This window comes from Sorex araneus, chromosome 1, assembly GCF_027595985.1.
Source record: "Sorex araneus isolate mSorAra2 chromosome 1, mSorAra2.pri, whole genome shotgun sequence".
NCBI lineage: Eukaryota > Metazoa > Chordata > Mammalia > Eulipotyphla > Soricidae > Sorex > Sorex araneus.
This window is the reverse complement of record NC_073302.1, coordinates 190,934,364-190,957,208: the sequence shown is the minus strand read 5'-3', so window position 1 is coordinate 190,957,208 and position 22,845 is coordinate 190,934,364. Positions and strand designations below refer to the sequence as shown.

General features: G+C 43.2%; 1 protein-coding gene across 3 annotated transcripts in view; it reads left to right on the top strand.

The window, feature by feature from the left end:
* The window catches only part of RSF1 (remodeling and spacing factor 1), a 148,433-nt gene that overhangs the window by 55,194 nt on the left and 70,394 nt on the right, over positions 1–22,845 (top strand). For all 3 annotated transcript variants that reach the window (XM_055118650.1, XM_055118537.1, XM_055118607.1), the window contains exons 2-4: positions 3,988–4,079; positions 14,341–14,433; positions 16,408–16,613. In XM_055118650.1, coding sequence (XP_054974625.1) covers positions 4,023–4,079; positions 14,341–14,433; positions 16,408–16,613 — 356 coding nt within the window. In that variant the 5' untranslated portion in view covers positions 3,988–4,022. The remainder of the gene's footprint in view (positions 1–3,987; positions 4,080–14,340; positions 14,434–16,407; positions 16,614–22,845) is intronic.

The following is a 22,845-nucleotide window of genomic DNA, read 5'->3' as shown; positions in this document are numbered from 1 at the left end:
TCTCTACTTTGATTACATTCAACATTTTGACACCACACCCACCATTATTATTTGGAATTTTACCCCAACACTCAGATCTGCAACATTACAGAAGAGGCAACATTAGACTGTTTGTTTTCTATTGCTAATTATGAATTGCATGTGATGATGTGCGGCCGTTATTATGGCCGCATAATTTTGGAATACTGAGGTTTTAATAATTAAATATAGAGGGATTTCTGCCAAAAGCTGCTGTGTTCCGAGCTTTGTTTCTGAGTCTCTGGGATCATGGCCGATAAGCAGCTCGATCAGCAGCCAGAGGCCTTGTGGCAACTTGGGGTCTCATGGGTGGAGAGAGGGGAGAAAGGGCTGGCTCTGCCCCCATCCCATGAGGCCCCGTATTCCTCAGTTCCTCATCACTGCAGGCCCCTCCCTGGTAGTCCCTAGGCCTCTGGAAGATGGCAGTGGCGACTGAGCTGCCAGGGGAAACAGGCCAAGGCACGAAACCCATTCCCACCTGGGGCGGTCCAGCGCCGGAAGTCTAATGTGTAGTCCGGCCAAATTTCTGCCAAAAGCCACAGGGTTCCGAGCTTTGTTTCTGAGTCTTTGGGATCATGGCCGATAAGCAGCTCTGTCAGCAGTCAAAGGGTTTGTTGGTGGGCAGCAACTTGGGGTCTCGTAGGGGCGGGGAGAAGGACCTGCTCTGCCCCCATCCCATAAGGCCCCAACGTTCCTCGTCACTGTGTGCCCCTGCCTGGCTGTCCCTAAGGCTCTGGGAGATGGGAGCAGCGACCCACCAGGGGAAACAGTCCAAGGCATGAAACCCATTCCCACCTGGGGTGGTCAGGCACCAGAAACCTGATGCGTAGTCTGGACACATTTCTGTCGAAAGCCGCTGGTTTCCAAGCTTTCTTTTCTGAGACTCTGGGATCATGGCTGATAAGCAACTGATTCAACAGCCAGAAAGCTTGTTCGCAGCAGCAGCTCAGGTTCTGGAAGGGGTGAGGGGAGGTTGGCTCCACCCCCATCCCTTAAAACCCCACGTTCCTCATCACTGCGGGGGCCCCGCCTGGATGTCCCTAGGCCTCTGGAAGATGGCAGCGGCTACCGAGCCATCAGGGGAAACAGGCCAAGGCAGGAAACCCATTCCTCCGACCGGCGTCGGAGACCTAAAGCATATTACAGACACATTTCTGCCCAAAGCCGCATGGTTGATATTCAGCAATACAATGATCGATCCCCAGCCCTCCACCAGTGTGAACTTTGCACCACCAATATATCCCCATTGTCCCCTCCGTTTCCATTTCAGTCCTTTCTGTGCCACGATGGCAGACAATTGTTCAGATACTCTATAGTTTTGGGCATTATATTTTGCTTTGATATTCCCAGCACCATTCAAGCCAGCCTTCTAGGGGCAGATGCTAGATCCCCTCTTTTCCATTGCTCACTTTGCATATCAGGAAAGGTTCGGAGAAAAAGTCCCGGTCCCCGTATACAGGAGCCTTGCTTGTAGAAGCTCATGGTTGCTGGGATTCCATCTGGAGAAGGCAGGGAGACTGCGCCTGCTCCTTCTGGGACACCCTGGTGATATTGGGCTCGGTTTGGGGCCTGGAGCATTCTCCGGTGGTGTGGCACCCACCGGCCAGGATTTTTCACTGCTCAGTGCAGCAAGATGGTGCCAGGGGCCAATAACGTGTTACATTTGTGAGTGCATAGACAAGAACAAGCCCAAGTCAAAATAGGAAAGCATTTTGTATTTCTTCACTGTCTGTTTGCTAGATGCAAGTCCTGGATTGGGAGATTTTAGTTTATTCAAGTTCCTTTTTGATGTTGGGCAGTTCACATTACATCTTAGATGTTAAGTTTTCTATTCCATCACAAAGCTTTTGGGTTTACGTCTCCGTCATACAATGATGAAACACCTGCCCCTTCACCAGTGCACATTTTTTACCACTAAGAACCCCAGTATACCCCCCTTCCCACACCCTCCCCCTACCTGTGTGGCAGATGGTTTCCACATTACTCTTTCTCTACTTTGATTGCATTCAGTATCTTGACACCAGACCCACCATTATTGTTTGGGATTTTTCCCCAACACCTGCCGAAAAGCCAACATTAAACGATTTGTTTTCTGATGAAGATTATGAGTAGCATATGATGTTGCAGCCATGCGATTTTGGAATTCTGAAATTTAATAATTAAATCTGGAGTGATTTCTGCCAAAGGCCGCTGGGTTCTGAGGTTAGTTTGTGAGTCTCTGGGATCATAGCCGGGGAGCAGTTTAATCAGTAGCCTGAGGGACCGTTCATGGGCGCAACTCATGGTCTCCTTGGGCCCGGGAGGACAAGAGTTCAAGTAATTTTTTTTTTTTTGAGTTCAAGTAATTTTTGATCTTTCTCTACATGCCTAAATCACCAGTGATGGCATTTGTAAAATAGGATAAAGATATTTTACGGCAGCCAGGAATGTACTGGTGGTAAAATGTACACTGTGGGTGCAGGAGACCTGGGTTCTATCCCTGGATCTCAAAGCAGAAGCAGAATTAAAAATTGCATTGTTTTCCCTCTTGGTTTTTTTTTTTATTATTTGTTTTGGAGGACCACAGCTTGCTAGTGCTTTAAGGTTCCTCCTCCTTCTGTGTCTAGGAGTTGCTCCTGGTGGTGCCAGGGACTGGAGGAATTGAGCTATCTTTCCAGAACCATGTCTTGGATAGTTTTTGCCCTTTTGTATGTACACCTGACTGCACTCAAGAAAACCTCCCAGTGCTGCTCAGGGGATTGGGTGCCAGGATTGAACCCAGGTTGACCATACGTAAGGCAAATGCTCTGCCTGCTGTACTCTCGCTCTGGCTCCACTTTGGGAATTTTTAATTTGTGGGAAAAGCCCTGTTGTCAAATCTTATCTTTATAAAGTCTGTTCATTCTGCACCATAGGCCTGCATTCTTGGCCTGAGATGGAAACTCTTCTTCGTACTCAGGAGCATTGGCCAATTATCAGTCTGAGGATATATGTAGTCTCAGCTCTCTTTCCCTCTGGAGAGGCGCATGTCCTGTCGTTCTTGACAACCCCTGCCCCCCACCCTGCCCTTGGCATTTCTCTAAGTAAATTTCTTAAAGGTGTTTTCACTTTTTAAGAAGCAGTATAAGGGCCTGAGTGCAGTGGGTAGGATGCTTGTTTTGCATGTGGCTGACCTGGATTCAATCCCTGGCATCCTAGATGGTTCTCTGAGCCCCATCAGGTGTGATTTTTCTGAGTGCAGCAGAGCCAAGAGTAACCCTTGAGCGTTTCTGGGTAATGCCCCCAACTCAAAAACAAACAAAAAACAGTACAATTATACCATTTTTCTGTTGTTGTTGTTGTTATTATTAATGGGGACCACACCCAGTTATTTTTGGGGGAGGATAGTTACTACTATTCAGTGCAGGTATCCAAGCCTTGCATATGGAAGGCACTTGAACCACATCCTGGCCTTCTCATTCTTATATCCCATTGAAAGATTAATATGATCAGTTGGGCAGAAAATGATGCACTGGTTTGAGTGACATGGGAGCACCTGCATTATTGCTGATGCTGCCTTTATTGACATACCAATCCAGTTTGTTTGCTTTTGTGATGCTGGGGATTGAACCCAAAGCCTCACACACTGGAGATTATGTGCTCTGACATATTTCCCCCTACGCTTCGCTGTTATGGAAAGTTATTCGGGGTGGGGTGAGGTTTTTATTGTATGTGTTTTGTAGTTGTTATTGTTGGGGGGGGAATCTCCAGCTGTGCTGGGGAGCCATTCCCAGCTATGCTTGGCCCAGCAATGTGAGCCTGAGTTTGGGACTCTAGGTGTGCCTGGGTGCTGTTCAGCCCAGCCAACCGAGCATCAGGAGTTGAACTTGGGGCATCGAGCATGCAACGCATTTTTGAACTATCTCCTCAGCCCACCCTTTTTAAATATGATGTTAAATGTTTACCAGTATTTTTTTTTGCTTGCTAACAGTATTTTCCCTTCCTTTTAAGTACCAAAAGAATTGGTAGAGCTCCATTTGAAGTTGATGAGGAAGATTGGCAAATCTGTTACAGCAGACAGATGGGAAAAATATTTGATCAAGGTAAATATTTATAAATTATTTTCTTAATATGTAATATGCCAGCATAAACTGATGTTTCATAATATGCTTAACTTTTAAAATAAACTATTGGAAGTGATAGGCTCAGAAAACCGTCTGATCCTCATTGATGTGTGACTGTTTTGCTGCTACTAAGTAATAGTGGGTTTTGCTTCCGTTTAGGGGGGCTGCACTTAGTGGTGCTTGGGGGTTTACTCTGGGTTCTGCACTCAAGTATCACTCCTGGTGGCTGTGGAAGACCATATGTAGAGCTGGGGGTCAACCTGGGTTGACCACATGCAAGGCAAGCACATTACCTGCTGTACTATCACTCTGGCCCCAGTAATGGTGTTTCAGCCAAGCAAAAGTCAACTTTTAGAAATAGGAGATAGGTTTTTTCATGTATGACACTGTGGTTAGGACTTTGCATATCTTACCTCATTTAAGGATTAGCATCATCCTGGTCAGCTCACATAAGATATGGTCAAACAAATGTCCATACAAATGTATCCTTTTTTTTCCCCCCTCAGAGATAATACACAGAACCAGAATTCCTCTTAAAAGGTGAAATGTCCAGTGATCTTTAGGTCACTATGGGAGATTTCCAAGTTATCCTCAAAGCAAGACTTGCCTTTAATAAGAAAAGTCTGACTACTCAGATAATAACCCTTATTAAAGGCAAGATCATTCAAGAAAAGTTACTTGGAATGCATCTAAAATTTCACAACCACACAATTTTTCAGATTCTTTTTTTTGGGGGGGAGGGGGCAGTCACACCTGGCAATGCACAGGGGTTACTCCTGGCTCTGCACTCAGGAATTATTCCTGGCGGTGCTCGGGGGGCCATGTGGGATGCTGGGATTCGAACCCGGGTCGGCCTTGTGCAAAGCAAACGTCCTAACCGCTGTGCAGCCCCAATTTTTCAAATTCTTAGCAGTGGTGTCCTTTGGAACTAGTTTGGATTCTGTAACATACCAGACATTTGGATTCTGTAACATACATTATGTTGTATTTATTAATAGGTATTTGAAAAACTATTTTGCTTTTGAAAACAAAGTATGCTTGTATATATACATCTTTTTATACCATCCCGTGGTCACTGGGTCCGCTGGTATATTTGGGGCCAATAATTATTTCCCTGGTTATGGGTGGAAGAAACGGTCGCATGCTGATTGCCAGACAACTTTTTTTTTCCATTTTTTTAAAAATTGAACCACCTTGAGCAACACTTATAAAGCTTTCATGTTTGAGTTTCAGTCATACAATGATTGAACACCCATCCCCCCACCAGTGCACATTTTCCACCACCAATGTCCCCAGTAGCTCTCCTCCCCAACCCCGCCCACCACCCTGTTCCAACCCTCCCCCTATCTCTATAGCAGACAATTTCCCTCTTACTCTCTACTTTTGGGCACTATGATTTGCAATACAGATAATGAGAGGCCATCATGTTTGGTCCTTTACTTTCAGCACATGTCTCCCATCCTGAGAGATCCCTTCCTTCAACCATCATTGACTTAGTGATCACTTCTCTATCCCAGCTGCCTTCTCCCTCAGCTCATGAGGCAGGCTTCCAATCGTGGAGCAGTCTTCCTGGCCCTTTTGTCTACTGTCCTTGGGTGTCAGTCTCAAATTATGATATTTTACATTCCACAAATAAGTTCAGTCCAGACAACACTTTTATTGAAATTAAACAGGGCTATTATAGGGAATGAGGAGCTGCTAAATAGTTGCGGGGACCGGGATAGTGGAGGAAACTATGCAGGAGAAGTATAAGACAAAGGAGGAGTTGAACGTAAGCACAGAGAATTGTGAGTACCCGGGGACTTATGTGCCTTGAGAGCACTGCAGCGGGTGTGACCAAAGGGAGGCAGGGAACTCACTTAACATAGGCTCTCTGCAAGAAAGAAGAGTCAAGCCTGAGTGGTTTGGAAAGTGCACAGAAATGATTTAGCAAATCTTGGTAACTGAACTGCAACAATTATGGATTATGGGGAGATGGCGGCCCTTTTGGTGCTGTTCCTTCCCCATCTCTCAGTGGTGTGTCTGAAGCCCTCAAGGTGAAATCCGGGATGTATACTCGACAGGGTGGCACTGACCAGGAGCTTCAGGAAGAACAGCGGCAGGGAATCCAACAATGCCTGCTCTTTATTTCTTTTAATATTGGGACCAGAGCTATAGTATAGCAAATATAGTGTTCGTTTTGCATGCTGGCAACCTGGGTTCAATTCCCAGCATCCCATATGGTCCCCCAGGCACTGCTAGGAGTAATTCCTGAGTTCTGAGCCAGGAGTAAGCACTGAGCACCACTGGGTGTGGCCAAAGCCCCCACCCCTCAAAAACTATTTCAGTTTATTTTTGGGCCATATGTGGTGGGTGATATCTGCTCAGAGATCTCTGAGGGCGACTTGGGGGGCCCATTTTGGGCACTGGGGATAGTCTCTGTTGGCTGCATGCAAGGCAAGTGCCCTACACACTACTGTCACTCTGGCCCCTCATCTGTTTTTTTTTTTTTTTTTTAATTTTATTGAATCACCATGTGGAGGGTTACATAGTTCTCAGGATTATGTCGGTTATACAATTCTCAAACACCCTTCCCTTCACCAGTGCCCATCTTCCATCACCAACCCCCCCAGTATACCTGCCGCCCCGTCCCACCTCCCCAGTCCCCACCCTTGTACTTGATAAGTTTCACTTCGTTTATGCCTTATCTCGATTACATTCCATGTTTCAACACACAACTCACTACCGTTGTTGGGGTTTCCCCCCAAAAAGAAAAGCAGTCCTATTGCCAAGGAGGCATTTGATAGTTCTCCACTACTAAGAATATAGAGATATTAAGTCCCGCTGTTTGTTACATAACTTTTCTTTTTCCCCCTTGCCCCGCGCCACCGAGTTCACGCCTGTTTAGTAATCGCCACGCTGCCTGACAAGGAAAAAAAAAACGAAAACAAAAAACGAAAAGGATGGTTATTTCCCGTCATCAGCAGACGTGGGGCTCTGGCTTAGTTGATAGACTAGTAGAGTGTCTGCAAGCAGTTTCTGGAACCGAAGGTCTTGCGCTGGTATCGGCTCCGGCTCGAGATTCCACCAGCGTCCCACTGTTCCATGTACATAATTTTTCCCCTTATATCCCATTCCCACGCCACCAGGTCTGTTTGCTTAATGGACATCACACTGTAGTTGACGACACGCCGCGTTTCTTCCCGAGAAAGAAGAAAATTTCTTCTCAGCTGGCGTGGGGATATAGCTTAGTTTAGTCTAGAGAGATGGCTACCGTTTTGATTGCCTTCAATATTTCAGCAACAGACTTACTATTCTTGTTAGGATCTCCCACAAAAGTCCGACCCATTAAAAGCGAACCATTACATATTGCTGATGCTAAGATGACATTAGGTTGCGCGGCCGCAGTAGCGGCCGCGCGGTTTTGGGTTTCTGTATAAAGTCCAGGGAAAGTACAACCAGAAATAACATCACTACAAACTTTTACCCTTTTATGGTGCTCATAAGATGGAGAAGTCCTGCGCTGTGTTCAGGAGGGAGGAGTTGAGAGAGAGAGACAGGTTAAAAGAATTGGGGGATGCCCGGTTCCCACTGTTTCAGCGCACTGTGGGGTCTCTGGTCCCATGCCGGAATTAGTTCAGTGGGCTGCCTGGAGTCCAAGGGCGCTCCCTTGGGCTCTTCCATCATGCTCGCTCCGCAGCCGGATCCAAAGGGAAGCACACGTGGGGGAGGTGGGTTTAAATATCTATCTGCGGTGGGCGGGGGTCGCCGCCCCCACCCCCTGGGGTCTCCCGCAAGCGCGCGAAAGCGTCCTGTTTCAGCTGGATCGCCGGCTCCATTTTGCACTCAGGAAAACCGTGGATCCTGCGCTGTGCTCAGGAGGGAGGAGTTGAGAGAGAGAGACAGGTTAAAAGAATTGGGGGATGCCTGGTTCCCACTGTTTCAGCGCACCGTGGGGTCTCTGGTCCCATGCCGGAATTAGTTCAGTGGGCTGCCTGGAGTCCAAGGACGCTCCCTTGGGCTCTTCCATCATGCTCGCTCCGCAGCCGGATCCAAAGGGTGTTTTGTTTTGTTTTGTTTTTATTTAGAGGTTTCTGAGGGAAGGAGGAAGGGATAAGTGGAAAAGAAAAATAGTAGGAGTAACACACTCAAGAGAGAACGCGGGCTTCTCTGAGGATGGAGAGAGCCCCTACACACATCCTAGCACTAGACATGAAAGTATGAAAGTGCGCCCCTCATCTGGTTTTTATGGGAAGAAGGGATGCTGTATGACTAGAGTACTAGAAAGAGAAGCTTTAGAAAACAGGGGCTGGTTGTTTTTAATATTAGTATTTAAGAATTAGTATTTAAGGATCACATATGTTCCATATTTCATGTAATGCACACCACTCCAAATTAAGGGGCTATAAAAACAGCCAGTTTTATCGGCTCACTGATTTTCTGGGTCATGAATTTAAAGGATCACTTTCACCATACTCTATTGGTTGAAGCATCAATAGTGCTGCTTGTATGTAAGGAGCAGAAATGCAAATCCTAAACTTTGTGATAGGAGTCAAACAAAGCCCAATATGGAATATATTTCCTTATTTTTCTGCAAGTTTGAAGCATTGCAGAATTGGCTCTCAGCATTTCAAAAGGTTGATGCTATGGGGTCATTTAAAAGACTGGAGAGCGCATAGGGGCACATACTCAGCATCCTTGTTTAGCCCTTGCAAATGCATACCCTCCTCACCCCCAGTACTGCCAGGTGTAGCCCCAAGGCCAAGTGCTGCCTGGTACAACGGTGCTGTTTCAGCTATGTTGAGTGGCCCTAGTGTCCTAGGATAGACAGCACAACAGTGCCTCAGCAGTGCCACCTCCTGGCCCTAGGGTGCAACCAGCTGACTCCGGTGACTGAGCATTACCAGGAGTGCCCCAGCTCATTAATTAATTAAAAGAATAAATTTAAAAGCTTGATTTATGCTTAGATTTCTAAAATATATTGACTAAATGTCATTCACAGGGATGGACTGGGAATCCAGGCAAGAGTTAAAAGAATGGTTGGCCCAGCATCTCAGATCATCTCCAGAACCCTCTCTCCAGTATCTCTCTCTCTGTCCTTAGGCACTCAGGAAAACAGCAGACTCAGTCAGTGTTACCTGCCATGCTCTTCCTTCCAGCCTGCAGTCTGTAGAAAAGGCTCAGTGGAGCCAGTGAGGAAACAAGCTGGAAACGTTGGTCAGAAATCAGGGATTAGAGACATTCAGGATCCTTGTACGTTTATAAGCAAAACTTTAGGAAAAGAAGAACTGAATGTAATTTCCATAAAGAGGCATGTTACTGGAACACATTTTTTTCTCTACCTTCATATTTATAGTCATAGATGTTGAAGACAAGAAGAGAGAAAAACAAATGTTTTAGTTCTGCGTACAGTAAAATACCATTTGGCAGGGTTTTGTGGATAAGATTTTAATCATTCTTGGGGCCAGAGCAATAGTACAGCAGGTAGGGTATTTGCTTGCATGCATCTGGCCTAGGTTCAGTCCCTGACTCTCCTTATGGTCCCCCAAGCATCACCAGGAGTGATCCCTGATTGCAGATCCAGGAGTAAGCCCTGAGCACAGCTGGTTGTCCACCCCTCCCCCCAATACGAAAGAACTATGATCATTCTCATAAGCCATTCAACTCATGTAGAAAAATACTGATCTAGTTAAATCATATCTGAAGACTGTGGTTGCTAGTTCAGACTATAAACTAAAACTAGGAGACCTTACAAGATAGGGTACGTTGTAAGTCAGAATTTCTTCCTTTACATACTTTTATCCTTTGAAATAACACATTAGTGGCTACACATGACAGATGAATTGATTAGCAGATCCATGTAGAAATCTGTTCCACCCCAGAGGATGCTTAGCATTTCCTCAAATTCAATGGGAAGCAAACCTCAGGCAGAGGGGAAGGGAGTTTTCTGGGTGGTGCATCGTAAGGCAGTGTTCCTGTTCACACACTGGAATGCTATGTGCTTGCACACACGCGCAGTGGGTCAGCTCATCCCCAGTTCTTCTTCTGGTTCATTTGGTGAGGCATGAGAGGTGATCAGTGTTTGGCCAGGAAAGTGGGCTCTGCTCCTGAAGAAGCCCTGCTGGCTGAGGGCCTTGCCCCAGAGTTTCCTAACTTGAGTCAACTCACTTCAGTGCGCTCCACTCCTGGCTGGCTGCTCCAGATTGTGGCTGTAAAGGTCTGGTCCACTGCCACCAAAGGCTACCTGAAGGAGGACATGCTGAAGGAGTGATAAAGAGCCTCTGTGGCCATCAGCCATCAGGGTGGAAGCTGCTACCATATCTGTTTTCGGGGGGAGGAGTTCGTAGGGAACTTAGAGGGAATGAGGTCGGGCTGCCGCTTCTCCTGGAGGCTCTTGCTGCTGGCCTCCCGAGGCGTATGTCCTATCTGTCTCCAAGTCTAAACAGAATCTGGGCAGAATTGGAGACTTTGCCCTTCTCAAGCTTCTGGCCAGAAGAGTGAAAAGGACAAGTGTCCTTTTCTGGGAGTCTTGATTCCTTCTGACAGGTTTCAGTTACGTAGTTACTGGCCTTTATTGCTGCCTTACATTAATTTTGTCTTGATAGTAATCTGCCCTGATAGTAATGTACAAGTTAGTAAAATTTTTAAAAGTTTCAGTTTACAAAATTGTTCATAATACAGTTGTTTCAGGCATTGTGTTCAACACCACCAGTGAAAACCTTCCATCCACCAGTTGTCCCCAGTTTCCCTCCCAACCCTAACCTGCCCCCATAGATACATAAAAATTTATAATATTTGCTCCAACAACACTTAACAAGATGGTGAATAGAATGATCAGAAAATTAACCAGTAAAATGGTTTTTGATTGCTATATGATTTTTGACCTATGTAAATAAGAAAATTTAAGCCGTTTAATACAATATAATGAAATGTCTATTCTCATTTAAGTAAGTTTTGAACCCTGAAATCTAAACTATATTGCATTAAATTTAATTCTGCACTTGTATCATTATGTTAATAATCATGTCTTATCTCTCATTAATAAAACTTAAAAACTTAAAAAATTCTGTTTTTGAAATTTACATGAATTAGGTAAGGCCTATATATGTAAATTTTTTTTGCCCTACCCTTTATTTAAACACTGTGGTTTACAAAATTGTTCATGAAGATTTATTACAGGCATTCAGTATTTCAGCACCAATCCCACCACCACTGTCACCTTCCCTCTACCATTGTCTCCATTTTTTCAACCACCCCTCAAGCCTATCCCTATAGCAGACTGACAATAATTTATTTTATATTGCTTGTTACCACTAAATGGCTAAAGACATGATCAGAAATGTTTCTATAGAGGAGAATTAGTGAAAATTGTTGTATCTTACAATGGAGACATTAAGTTCTTGTCTGAGGGCTTACTAAGCTGTTGTTACATAAGTTACCCTTCAGTGTTAATGATTTTGTTAGTCTAGGTTGGTTGGTTTTTGTTACATTTCATCTATGGCTACTATGGTGATGTTAGTGTTGTAGCTATTGGAAAATAGCTCTAGAAAATCCAGAATTTTTAACTGGATGGTTTACCTGTAGTTAAATTTTAACTGGGCTGCTGCTCTGGTGTGTGGATGTGACTGCTGGAGCTTCCGCAAGTGCAGGGAAGTGGGGGGAGGTAATTCGTACCACTCCAAGAGAGCCTGGACATTTCAGTTACTGGGACCGTGTACCTTAGTTTTTTTTGGGCAGGTTAATTTCTCTGTGAGGCTCAGTCCCAATATGATGGAGTTCTGCCAGGGCATGGCGTGGCTTTGGAGTGTGGAACCAATTGGCTGCAGGTCTTTGTTTGCCTCTCGGTGCCCCAGATATCTTAGCCAGGAATGGGTGTCTGAGAAATTTTTGGGGCTAGTTGATCCCCTTTTGAGATTTATTTATGAGCCTCTGGAACAAGGCCAGTAGATGAGGCTGTGGTGGAGCTGTTTCCTTTATAGTGTTCTAATTACAGGGCACCATCCTGTTCTCAGTCCTTGATCACAGTACTCATGGATGCAGTACTGCTGTCCTATGCATTCTTGGCGCTTCCTGTCCAGCAGATTGCCCCAACTCCCTTAGCATCTTGGCGTCCTCCGTGGCTGCTCTCCCTTGCAAAGGGCACGAAGTCACTGAATACATGCACCTCTTCCCATGCCTGGTTCCTCACCTTTACAATTAGTATTAGCACTGCTTTTGTCTCATGCCCCAGAGTGACCCTAAAACCCAGGGCCTCTCTTCTTTTGCTTTTATTTTGTGTGATGGCCACAAACACTATCACAGGCTTTTTCTTCCTGTAACACTTAGCAGAAAGAGAAGCATGGCAATCTAAGTTAAAGGTAAGTCCTAGAAAGACTTCAGTGGTCAGGAATACATTGATTGGGGAATTTTTAGCCATATGTCTATGTTTATCAAGTCTTCCTGAGTCCACTCTACTCTCGGCACTGAGATGTTTAAAAACGCTGTTGTCCTTTACCAAAAGAAACTTCTAGGCTATTTGGAGAGATTAAATCCTATAATCCCTCTGATTATTTATGAACAATGCTGGTGTTACTGAAAATGCCATAAAATTGTGTTAGGGGAAAAGTGTATGTGCTTGGGAAAAAAGAATCACGGAGTTCTACTTTTACCTTATGTTTAGTCATCAAACAGTAGTGAACTTAAGTAGTATGCATTTTGGTAGGAAGACAGGGAGATGGCAAATAAGCACATGAAAAATTGCTCATCATCACTTACTATTAGGGAAATTCAAATAAAGACAACAGTAAAGTATCATCTCACACTAGTGAGAATGACACATATAAAGAAAAATGCTGGAAATGGGGTGGAGTGATAGTACAGTGAGTAGGGCACTTTGTATATCGCTAACTTGGGTTTGGTCCCCAGCATCCCATACGGTTCCCCATGCCCTCTAGTTGTAATCCCTGAGCTCTGACTTACAGGTGTAGCCCCAAAACAAAAAACTGGAAACAGTTTGTGTTTGTGCAGATGTGATGGTAAAGGAATTCTCATCTACTCACACTGGGAATGTTGTCTAGTTCAACCCCTAGAAAACAGCACAGAGATTTCTCAGTAAAGTCAGATTTGAGCTACAGATTTGACCTAACAGTTTTACTTCACTTCTGGCTATATACCCCTAGGACACAAAAACATTCAATATGACATATTCATGCTATTAATTATTGCAGCACTTGGTACAGTATTCAACGTAGGTGTCCAGTGACAGATGTGGATTATGAAGATGTGACATATATATATATATATACACACACACATACATAATAGAATATATGCAGCTGTAAGGAAAGATGAAATCATGCGGCTTGCTCCAACTTAGATGGAATTAAATGAAGCCAGAAGGACAAACTCAGGATGATATCACTTGTCTGTGATATATAGAATGACTAGGTAAGGAAATGCACTATAATAAAGAGGCATGGGGGGCTGGAGCAAAATTACAGTGGGTAGGGCGTTTGCTTTGCACGCGGCTGACCCAGGTTCGATTCCCAGCATCCCATATGGTCCCCTTAGCACCGCCAGGGATAATTCCTGAGTGCAGAGCCAAGAGTAACCCCTGTGCATCGCCAGGTGTGACCCAAAAAGGAAAAAAAAAAAGAGGCATGCCTAGATCACCCCTGGCCTCAGCATATAGAGAAAAGGACATAGAAGAAAAGAAGTTGGAGGGTTGGAGGAGAGAAATAAACAAAATGAGACGATGAGGAAGGTACATAAGGGGGAGGATGGGCCACGGGTCTCGGGTGCGTTGGTGTTGCAGAGGAGTGGTGTAATTCTGTATCCAAATTATGGAATCAACATTGAGGAAATCAGGAGATCCGAACCACAGCAACCAAACTTAAAAATGTGTCTGTCAAAGAGACAGACTGGGGGCCTCTAGTGGAAGGAAGTTGGACACTTGTGGTAGGACTGTTGGAAAACAGTATGTGAAAAAAAAACTAGTGCTGGAACATAGTATGAATAATTGTAAATCATGATATCTTAATAAAAAGTTTAATTAGAAAAGCAAGTTCATCATTGAGGACAACATAAATCATCGCATCACATTTAGTATTTTTGTAGCTTTTCATAAATGTTAAAAAATAAAGATTATGCATTTAGGAGGGATTTGAGCATATTGCATTTGTTTTAAACTCCTTTTTTTGATATTAACAAGTAACATTAATATAATTGTACAACAAAACTAACAATTAAAAAATTAACTTTATATAGTAACTTTTTCTAACAGATATGTCAAGAATTCAATAGCACCTGGGCATGGGAAATGGAGAAGAAAGGCTACCTTGAGATGAGTGTCGAATGCAAACTAGCACTCTTAAAGGTAATACATTGATTATTTCTTATAAATATTTTAGCTTTTTTTGTTTGGATTAGAAAACAAGCTATGCTGGGATGGAAGCTCAGTAGTAGAGCAATTGCTTTGTACATGTGAACACTGGGATTTGATACCCTGCACTGCAGAAACAGTACAAGAGATAGAAAATAAGCGTTTTCCAGGGCCAGAGTTATAGTACAAAGGGTAGAGTGCATGACTTGCGCAGGTTGACTTGTGTTTGATCCCTGGCACCTGATATGGTCCCATGAGCCTTCCAGGAATTATCCTTGAGTGCAGAACCAGAAATGAACCTTGTGCTCTTCTGGATGTGACCAAACAATAAAAAAGGAAAGGAGCATTTTTCTCCATAGTGGAATAGGACTGAGGATATTTTTTTTTCTTCTGATGACAAAAATTCTGTGTTTTGTTTTCTGTTTAAGGACTGCAGATCTGGGATAAGGGAGGGGTCCCCCAGCAGCCTTTGATGAGCCTGTTGTTCTATCTGTGTGGCTGTAGTTTTTCTTTTTTAATACATAAGTGTGCCTAGATTTAATGATCTTTTCTTGTTTTATGGGGGGATTGTAGTTGAAGATACAAGTTGTTCCTCCAAATTAATTTTGTTGATTTCAGTCTTCTTAATTATTGTTTAAAATTCTATTAAGTTGTGACAAATCAATTGATTCACTAAATTGTCAGGTCATTTGTTTTCAAGACGACTAGTAGAATGCTATTATATACTTTATAAAATCTCACATTGTCAACCCTACTTGATTAAAAGTAGATCTTTTCAAAATACGTTTATTTTTACGCTTGAGTTTCCTTTTTCCCTTACTTTCCTCTTCAGAGTATTGATCCTAATCTTTAGTATAGTCAGGGGGAAAAGATTCTTCTAAAAAAGAGACTATCAGCTAACACAGGCAAAGGTTACAAGGCTATGAGAGGAACATAATGTATTGTGCTTTTGGATAGAGAGACTCAGAAAGGAAATATGACTTTATTGTCTGTTTATATACAGTAATGTTTTGTCTGTAGTAGCACTGTCGTCCCTTTGTTCATCGATTTGCTCGATCGGGCACCAGTAACGCCTCCATTGTGAGACTTGTTACTGTTTTTGGCATATCGAACACGCCATGGGTAGCTTGCCAGGCTCTGCAGTGGGGGCGGGATACTCTTGGTAGCTTGCCGGGCTCTCTGAGAGGGATGGAGGAATCGAACCCGGGTTGGCTACATGCAAGGCAAATGCCCTACTTGCTGTGCTATTGCTCCAGTCCAATATTTTGTCTAATATTATTTACTATAGGAGCTCTTTAGAGGCAGTTATCAGTAAGACTGTCTTCCTTTCATATATCTCAGACTTTCAAAACAGCAGTTTCAAGAATAATGATCACACAATAGTTCTAAGAAATTGTCATTGAACACATCCTGTAACTTGGGAGAGTTTTGTGCATATTTAGTCCTTTAAAATGCAACTCAAGGTAAAGTGCTTACCTTGTATGTGCCTTGCCCAGGTTCTATCTCTAGTGTTACTGTAGTCCTATAGCACTTTCAGGAGTGATCAGGAGTAAATCCTGAGCACTGCCTTATGTGGTCTACAAATTAACAACCCCAACCCCACACAAAAAAACCCCAAAATCTCAGGTTTTGAATGCTGAGTTAAACCTGCAAATTTATAATTTAAAATTTAATGGCCTGACAATTTAGTAAATCAATTGATTAGGAACACTTACTGCTATTTTTAACAATAATTAGGAAGACTGAAAGCAAAGTATTAAAATAATTTTTATTTAAAATTATACTTTAAATTGATTATTCTAAACTGACTATCAAAGGGGATGAGAAGATGTAAAAGGGGATATTGATGTTAAATAGTATTCCTTTCACCCCGTCACTGGGTCAGTTCTACATTCAAATATACCACATTTACTATAGTAGAAAATCACTCACTTGGTATTTTAAGCTAATATCATCGCTATTTTCCAGTATCTCTGTGAGTGCCAATTTGATGACAATCTCAAGTTCAAGAATATTATCAATGAGGAGGATGCTGATACCATGCGACTCCAGCCAATTGGCCGAGACAGAGATGGCCTTATGTATTGGTATCAGTTGGATCAAGATCATAATGTCAGAATGTACATAGAAGAACAAGATGATCAAGATGGCTCTTCATGGAAATGCATTGTCAGGTATCTTAATGCTTTTTACATAATTTTAATCTCTTCAGTATTAGAACATAATTTCTTTTTTCTTTTAAATGTAGTAGTACTGCTATTCAACTATTGGTTAAGTTGATGGAAGTGGTCATGAACTCCACATTACTTTTTCTTTTTAATTTTTTAATTGAAGATCTGTGCGATAGACCATTGCAAAGCTGTTCATAATTGGGTTTCAGTCATACAGTGATCCAACACCCATTCCTCCACCAGTGTACACTTCCTACCACCAGTGACCCCTGTTTCCTTAGCACCATTACCAAACACCCCACTCCCCCACCCCCAGTCTCCCTCTATGGAAGGCACTTTCCTTCTTGCTCTCTCTCCTTTTCCTTTTGTGCATTATGGTTTGCAATACAGGTGCTAAGAGGTCATGATGTTTGTTCAAGGTTTTCAGTATTTTTATCGGGAAGGTAAGGCTGGAGTAGCTTTTCAATTGGGTGGCCCCTTTGGAGTGTGGATGTGACTGCTGAGGCTTCCGGAAGTACAGGGAGGTCGGGGTAGGTAGCCCATCCCGACTCTGAGAAAGCCTGGAGATTTCAGTCACAAAACCCGCACACCAGAACTTTCAGCAGATTATATCTTGGTGAGGTCTGTCCTGAGATGGTGGAGTCTTGGGCTGGCACCAGACTGACCCACCCCCTCCTATTTACCCCAATCTATTCAGCCTTGTGTGGGTTTGAGATTAATCATGGTTTATATATATATATATATATATATATCTTTTGAGATTTATTTGTGGATTTCTAAAGCAAGGCCAGTAGTAGAGCTTACATGGTGGTGCTGGAGTTGGTTCGTGGAGGTGACTACCAGTGCTTTCAGAAGTATTGGGAAATGGAGGGAGGTAGCCCATCCCACCTCTGAGAAAACCTGGAGATTTCAGTCACAATGCTTTAGTTCTCAGCAGATTATATCTTAGTGTCACTAACACTAAGTGACATCTTATAGCCTAGTTCTCCCTCTGGGAAAACCTGGCAAGCTACCGAGAGTTTCCTGCCCACATAGGAGAGCCTCACAAAACTCCCCATGGTGTATTCATATGCCAAAACCAGTAATAATGCTAGGTCTCATTCCCCTGATCCTGAAAGAGCCTCCAATGCGGCATCGTTGGGAAGGACAAGTAAAGAGAGGTTTTAGAAAAATTTTAGAAAAATTTCAGGGCTAGGACGAATAGAGACGTTACTGAGACTACTCGAGAAATTTGACGATCATCGGGATATGTCTTAGTGAGGTCTGTCCTGAGACAGTATGATGGCGATTTTGGATTGTGGAATCAAGCAGGGGACTCTGCTTGGGTAGGCTCCCGGTTGACTCACCCCCGCATCTCCCTCCAATTTAACCTGGTTCGTTCAGTCATGCACAGATCCCAGATTAATTGTGGCTTTGGTTCTCTTTAGAGATTTATTTATGAGTCTCTGAAATAAAGCCAATAAATGAGCTTGTATAGCTGAGCCACACCCACAAACTTAACTTTTTGCCATTCTTGGTAAACTTGGTCTCAAAGTTGTTGGTGTCTGGCCAAAGGCACAACAACAGTTTTAGGGCATCGGGAAGTCTGAAGGCACCACCATCAGGCTGTTTACGTACATGCCCCGCAGGTACAGGTTGATATACTCGTGGCACCATATCCTCATAGAACATAATTTCTAGTGTTGAAATATCTTTTGTGAGATTGGGAGATATCCAGGACCTATTTGATAATACTTTGCATGATATTGTGGTATGAGCTTTGTTATTTATCAATTAAAATATTTGGTGGTTTGGGGCCTGAGAGATAGTATAGCTTGTCTTGCCCAGGGCTGACTCAGATTTAGTCTCCAGCACCCCGCTTGCTCCCCTAACCCTCCCCAGGAGTGACCCCTGAGCACAGAGCCAGGAGGAAGCCCCGAGCACTGCTGGGGTGCCAAAACTTTGTTGTTGTTGTGATAATTTACTAATTCTACCATTTTTCGTTCTTCATTGTTTTTTCCTTTTTAACGTTCTCACTTTTGGAAAGGGATCTCTCCCAGTTTTGCTTGGGGCTCCTCCCACCCCACCTCTGTGCTCAGGGGTGCTTCTGGCAGTGTTCAGGTACCATGCATTGTGGGGCTCAAATCTAGGCTCTGGCCTCTAAGACTGTGTTTAACCCATGGAGCTCTCTCCACTCTACTTTTCAGGTAAACCTTTTGTGCTTACTCTGCACTTTCTTCTGTGTGGTTGAATAAAGTATGATAGAAAGCTCTTACTGATAAATCAGTTATACTCTCTTAACTCCTAACAGTATTTTAAGTAAAAACTACTCTAAAGCATGATGTGAGAAAGCAAGCACAGCATTTAAGATGAACATTAGTAGTTTTTCTGGGAGGGAGGAGGCAGTGGAGGGACTGGTTTTGGTCCATACCTGGTGTTGCTCAGGGCTCACTCCTGCCTGGCTCTGCACTCAGGTATCATTCCTGGTGGTGCTAAGGGTACCAGAGCGGGTGCTAGGGATTGAACCCATGTCAGTTGTGTGCAAGGCAAGTAAGTAATGAACCTACTGTACCATCTCACTTCTCACTGGCCTCTAGGCTTTTTAGACTCTTTACTCAAGTTTATTGTTCTGGCTTGCTGTTACGTGTCTCTCCCTACCCCATCCTCCTTTCTGTTCTTTATATTTAGGGACCTCCGGGGCTGGAGAGATAGCACAGCGGGTAGGGCGTTTGCCTTGGCATGCGGCCGACCCGGGTTCAAAGGGTTCAAATCCCAGCATCCCATATGGTCCCCTGAGCACGGCCAGGGGTAATTCCTGAGTGCCGAGCCAGGAGTAACCCCTGTGCATCGCCAGGTGTGACCCAAAAAAGCAAAAAAAAATAAAAAATAAAAAATATATATTTAGGGACCTCCCAAGCAGTATTCAGTCCTACGGGGCATTTCAGCAATACTAAGCCAAACAGGCCCAGCATCTCCATGCCTGGGCCATGGGATATGGTGCCACTCATACCAGATGTGCAGGGGTCCACAAGGACCATAGCAGGCATACTGGAGAGGAAGTTGTATGCCGACAGTGGAACTCGGGCCCTGAGCAAGTATGATATTTGCTGACTGGACTTCTATCCCCAGCCCCTCCTGACTTTAACATGGGAAGTACATGGGGTCAGAGGGCTGCTGAAGAGCTTGTGCCACAGGAATGATGCCTGAGTACCAACAGATGTGGCTCCCCAAACCAATATCCAGCTAAATAAAATTGGAGGCTTTAATATCTTAATAAAGTTCTGAGGAACATATCGAGATGATTCTAAGGCTATACTGCAAGTTGAATAAAAATATGTTCTTTTTCTCCTTTTTTTTAATGGTGGGGGAATAAGTCATACCTGGCAGTCTTGGGGCTTTCTCCTGAGTGGATCTCATGATGGAACACGGCTTGGCCCCATGCAAGGCCTGCCCACAGTACTGTTGCTCCCTCCCTCTCCCCATTTCAGCTGCTGGCTCATCTCTGATGTTTCTGACCAGCTGAAAGGAGAGGCCAGAATACATTGATGGTGCTTTTTCCTTCTCTCGTACTTGATCAGCTCTCGAGGGGCTCTTTCTTAGGGGTTCTTTCTTTCTGTATTTGGTTGGGGGTTTGGTGTGGGAGTCACACCCAGTGATACTTGGGGGGTGATTCTTGACTTGGTGCTCAGAATTCAGTGCTAGTAATGCTCAGGGAGCCTGTGGTGTTGGCAGTCCTAGGCAAGTTTCCTACCACTGAACCACATCCAGAATTTCTGCCATTTTCTAAAAAACTTTTGTGTAGAACTTTGTGTGTAAGACTGGCGTTTTTATGATGAAAATATAAAGTCATGTATATAATGTTGTCTTGAAATGATTAAGTGCTTTCATCAATTGACTGTACATCTGTAAACACATGTATTTCTATTTACATATGTGCCAGGCAATTTATCCTAAATACATAGTAATATAATTCAATCTTAAAACCTTTGAGTTTATTGACTCATTTAAAATCATTGAAGCCAGATTTAAGCTTCTATTTAGCACACTAATCTTTATTATATTAATGCTACCTTGTGTAATAGTGTATACTACTTTGTGTAATAGACACTTCAGCAATTGCAGACATAGTAGTGACTTGTACAACTTGGTATCTCTGAATAAGGCACTTGTGAATTACACCGTAAGTAGTAAACTCAAAGATTCATTTAATATGTATTTTTTTGACAAGCTACCAAGAGTCTGTTGCCCACTTGGGAGAGCCTGGCAAACTCCCCATGGCATATTCATATCCAAAATATAGTCACAGTTATATACATACTTCTCTGAGAGCCCGGCAAGCTACCGAGAGTATCCTGCCCACATGGTAAAGCCTGGCAAGCTGCCCATGGTGTATTTGATATGCCAAAAATAGTAACAATAAATCTCATTCCCCTGACCCTGAAAGAGCCTCCAGTTGTTGGGAAAGATCAGTAAGGAGAGGCTGCTAGTATCTCAGGGCTGAGTGTAATAGAGATGTTACTGGTGTCCGCTTGAGTAAATCGACAAACAAAAGGATGACAGTGATTGTTTGCGGGGAGGGGACATATTTTCCCAAAATTATTAATTACTATATTAATGCTTTTTTCCAGTCCTTTCTATAAGTCAGATTTTCTGTAATGTTGCATATCAGTTTCCACTAATACTATTTTATTTTTTATTTTTTTATGCCTGCTCAAGCAAATTGATGAACAATGGGATGACAGTGATGATGATGATGATGATTTTTTTTATTGAATCTACTTTTTGAATAGATTTTTTTTATTGAATCTATCTACTTTTAGCACACATCTCCCATCCCGATCGATCTCTCCAACCATCACTGTCTTAGTGATCCCTTTTCTATTCCAGTTGCCTTCTCCCCTCCACTCATGAAACAGGCTTCCAACTATGGAGCAGTGTTCCTGGCCCTTGTGTCTACTGTCCTTGGATGGCAGTCTCATGTTATTTTATATTCCATAAATGAGTGCAGTCATTTTATGTCTATCCAATTATAAGCAAATTTCAGGACTTCACCTCTCCTAATAGCTGCTTAGTATTCCATTGTGTAGCTATGTAGATGTTAAAGTTTCTTTAACCAGTTGTCTGTTCTAGGGCACTCGGGTTGTTTCTAGATTTTGGCTATTGTGTATAGTGCTGCAGTGAACATATAGGTGCAGATGTCATTTCTATGGTGCGTTTTTGCACCCTCGGGATATATCCCCAGAAGTGGTATTGCAGGGTCATGTGAAAGCAGGGTCATATGGAAGCAGAAGCTTCTTAGTTTAACGTAGTCCCATTTGTTTGTTTGTTTCCACTTGCTTAGTCAGTGGTGTTTCATCCTAAAAGACGCTTTTAGCTTCAGTGTCCTGGAGGGTTCTGCCTACATTTTCCTCCATGTACCTTATGGATTCATGTCTGACATTGAGTTCTTTAATCCACTTTGATCTGATTTTTGTGTTTGGCTTTAGACAGAGGTCAGAGTTCATCTTTTTGCACGTAGCTATCCAGTTTTCCCAGCACCACTTGTTGAAGAAGCTTTCCTTGTTCTTCACATTTTTTGTTCCTTTGTCAAAGATTAAGTGAACATATATTTGAGAGCGTGTGACAGAATACTCAGCTCTGTTCCATGGGTCTGCGGGTCTGTTTCTAGCCCAACATATCTGGTAGGGATCACATTAAATCTGTATGTGCTTTGGGGATTATTGCCATTTTGATAATGTTAATCCATGAGCATGGGATGTGTCTACATTTCCTAGTGTCCTCATTTATTTTTTTATTTATTTGTTTATTTTATTTATTTTAAATTGAATCACAGTGATCCAGTGATAAACTCACCATGTGAAAAGTTACAAAGCTTTCAGGCTTAAGTCTCAGTCATACAATGATCAAACACCCATCCCTTCACCAGTGGACAAGTTCCACCACCAAGAACCCCAGTATACCTCCCACCCCACCCTCACCCCTGCCTGTGTGGCTGATGATTTTCACTTTACTTTCTCTTTCCTTTGATTACATTCAATATTTCAACAGAAAACTCACTATTATTATTTGGAAATTTCCCCCAACAATCATACCCGTCGAAAAGGCATCATTTGATAATTTGTTTTCCATTGCTGAGAATGAAGAGCATATGAGGTTGAGCAGATGTTTTGGATTTCTGGTATTTTAGTAATTAAGTCCAGAGAAATTTCTGTCAGAACTCGCATCGTGCAAGCTCATACCTCTGTTTAGTGGGCCT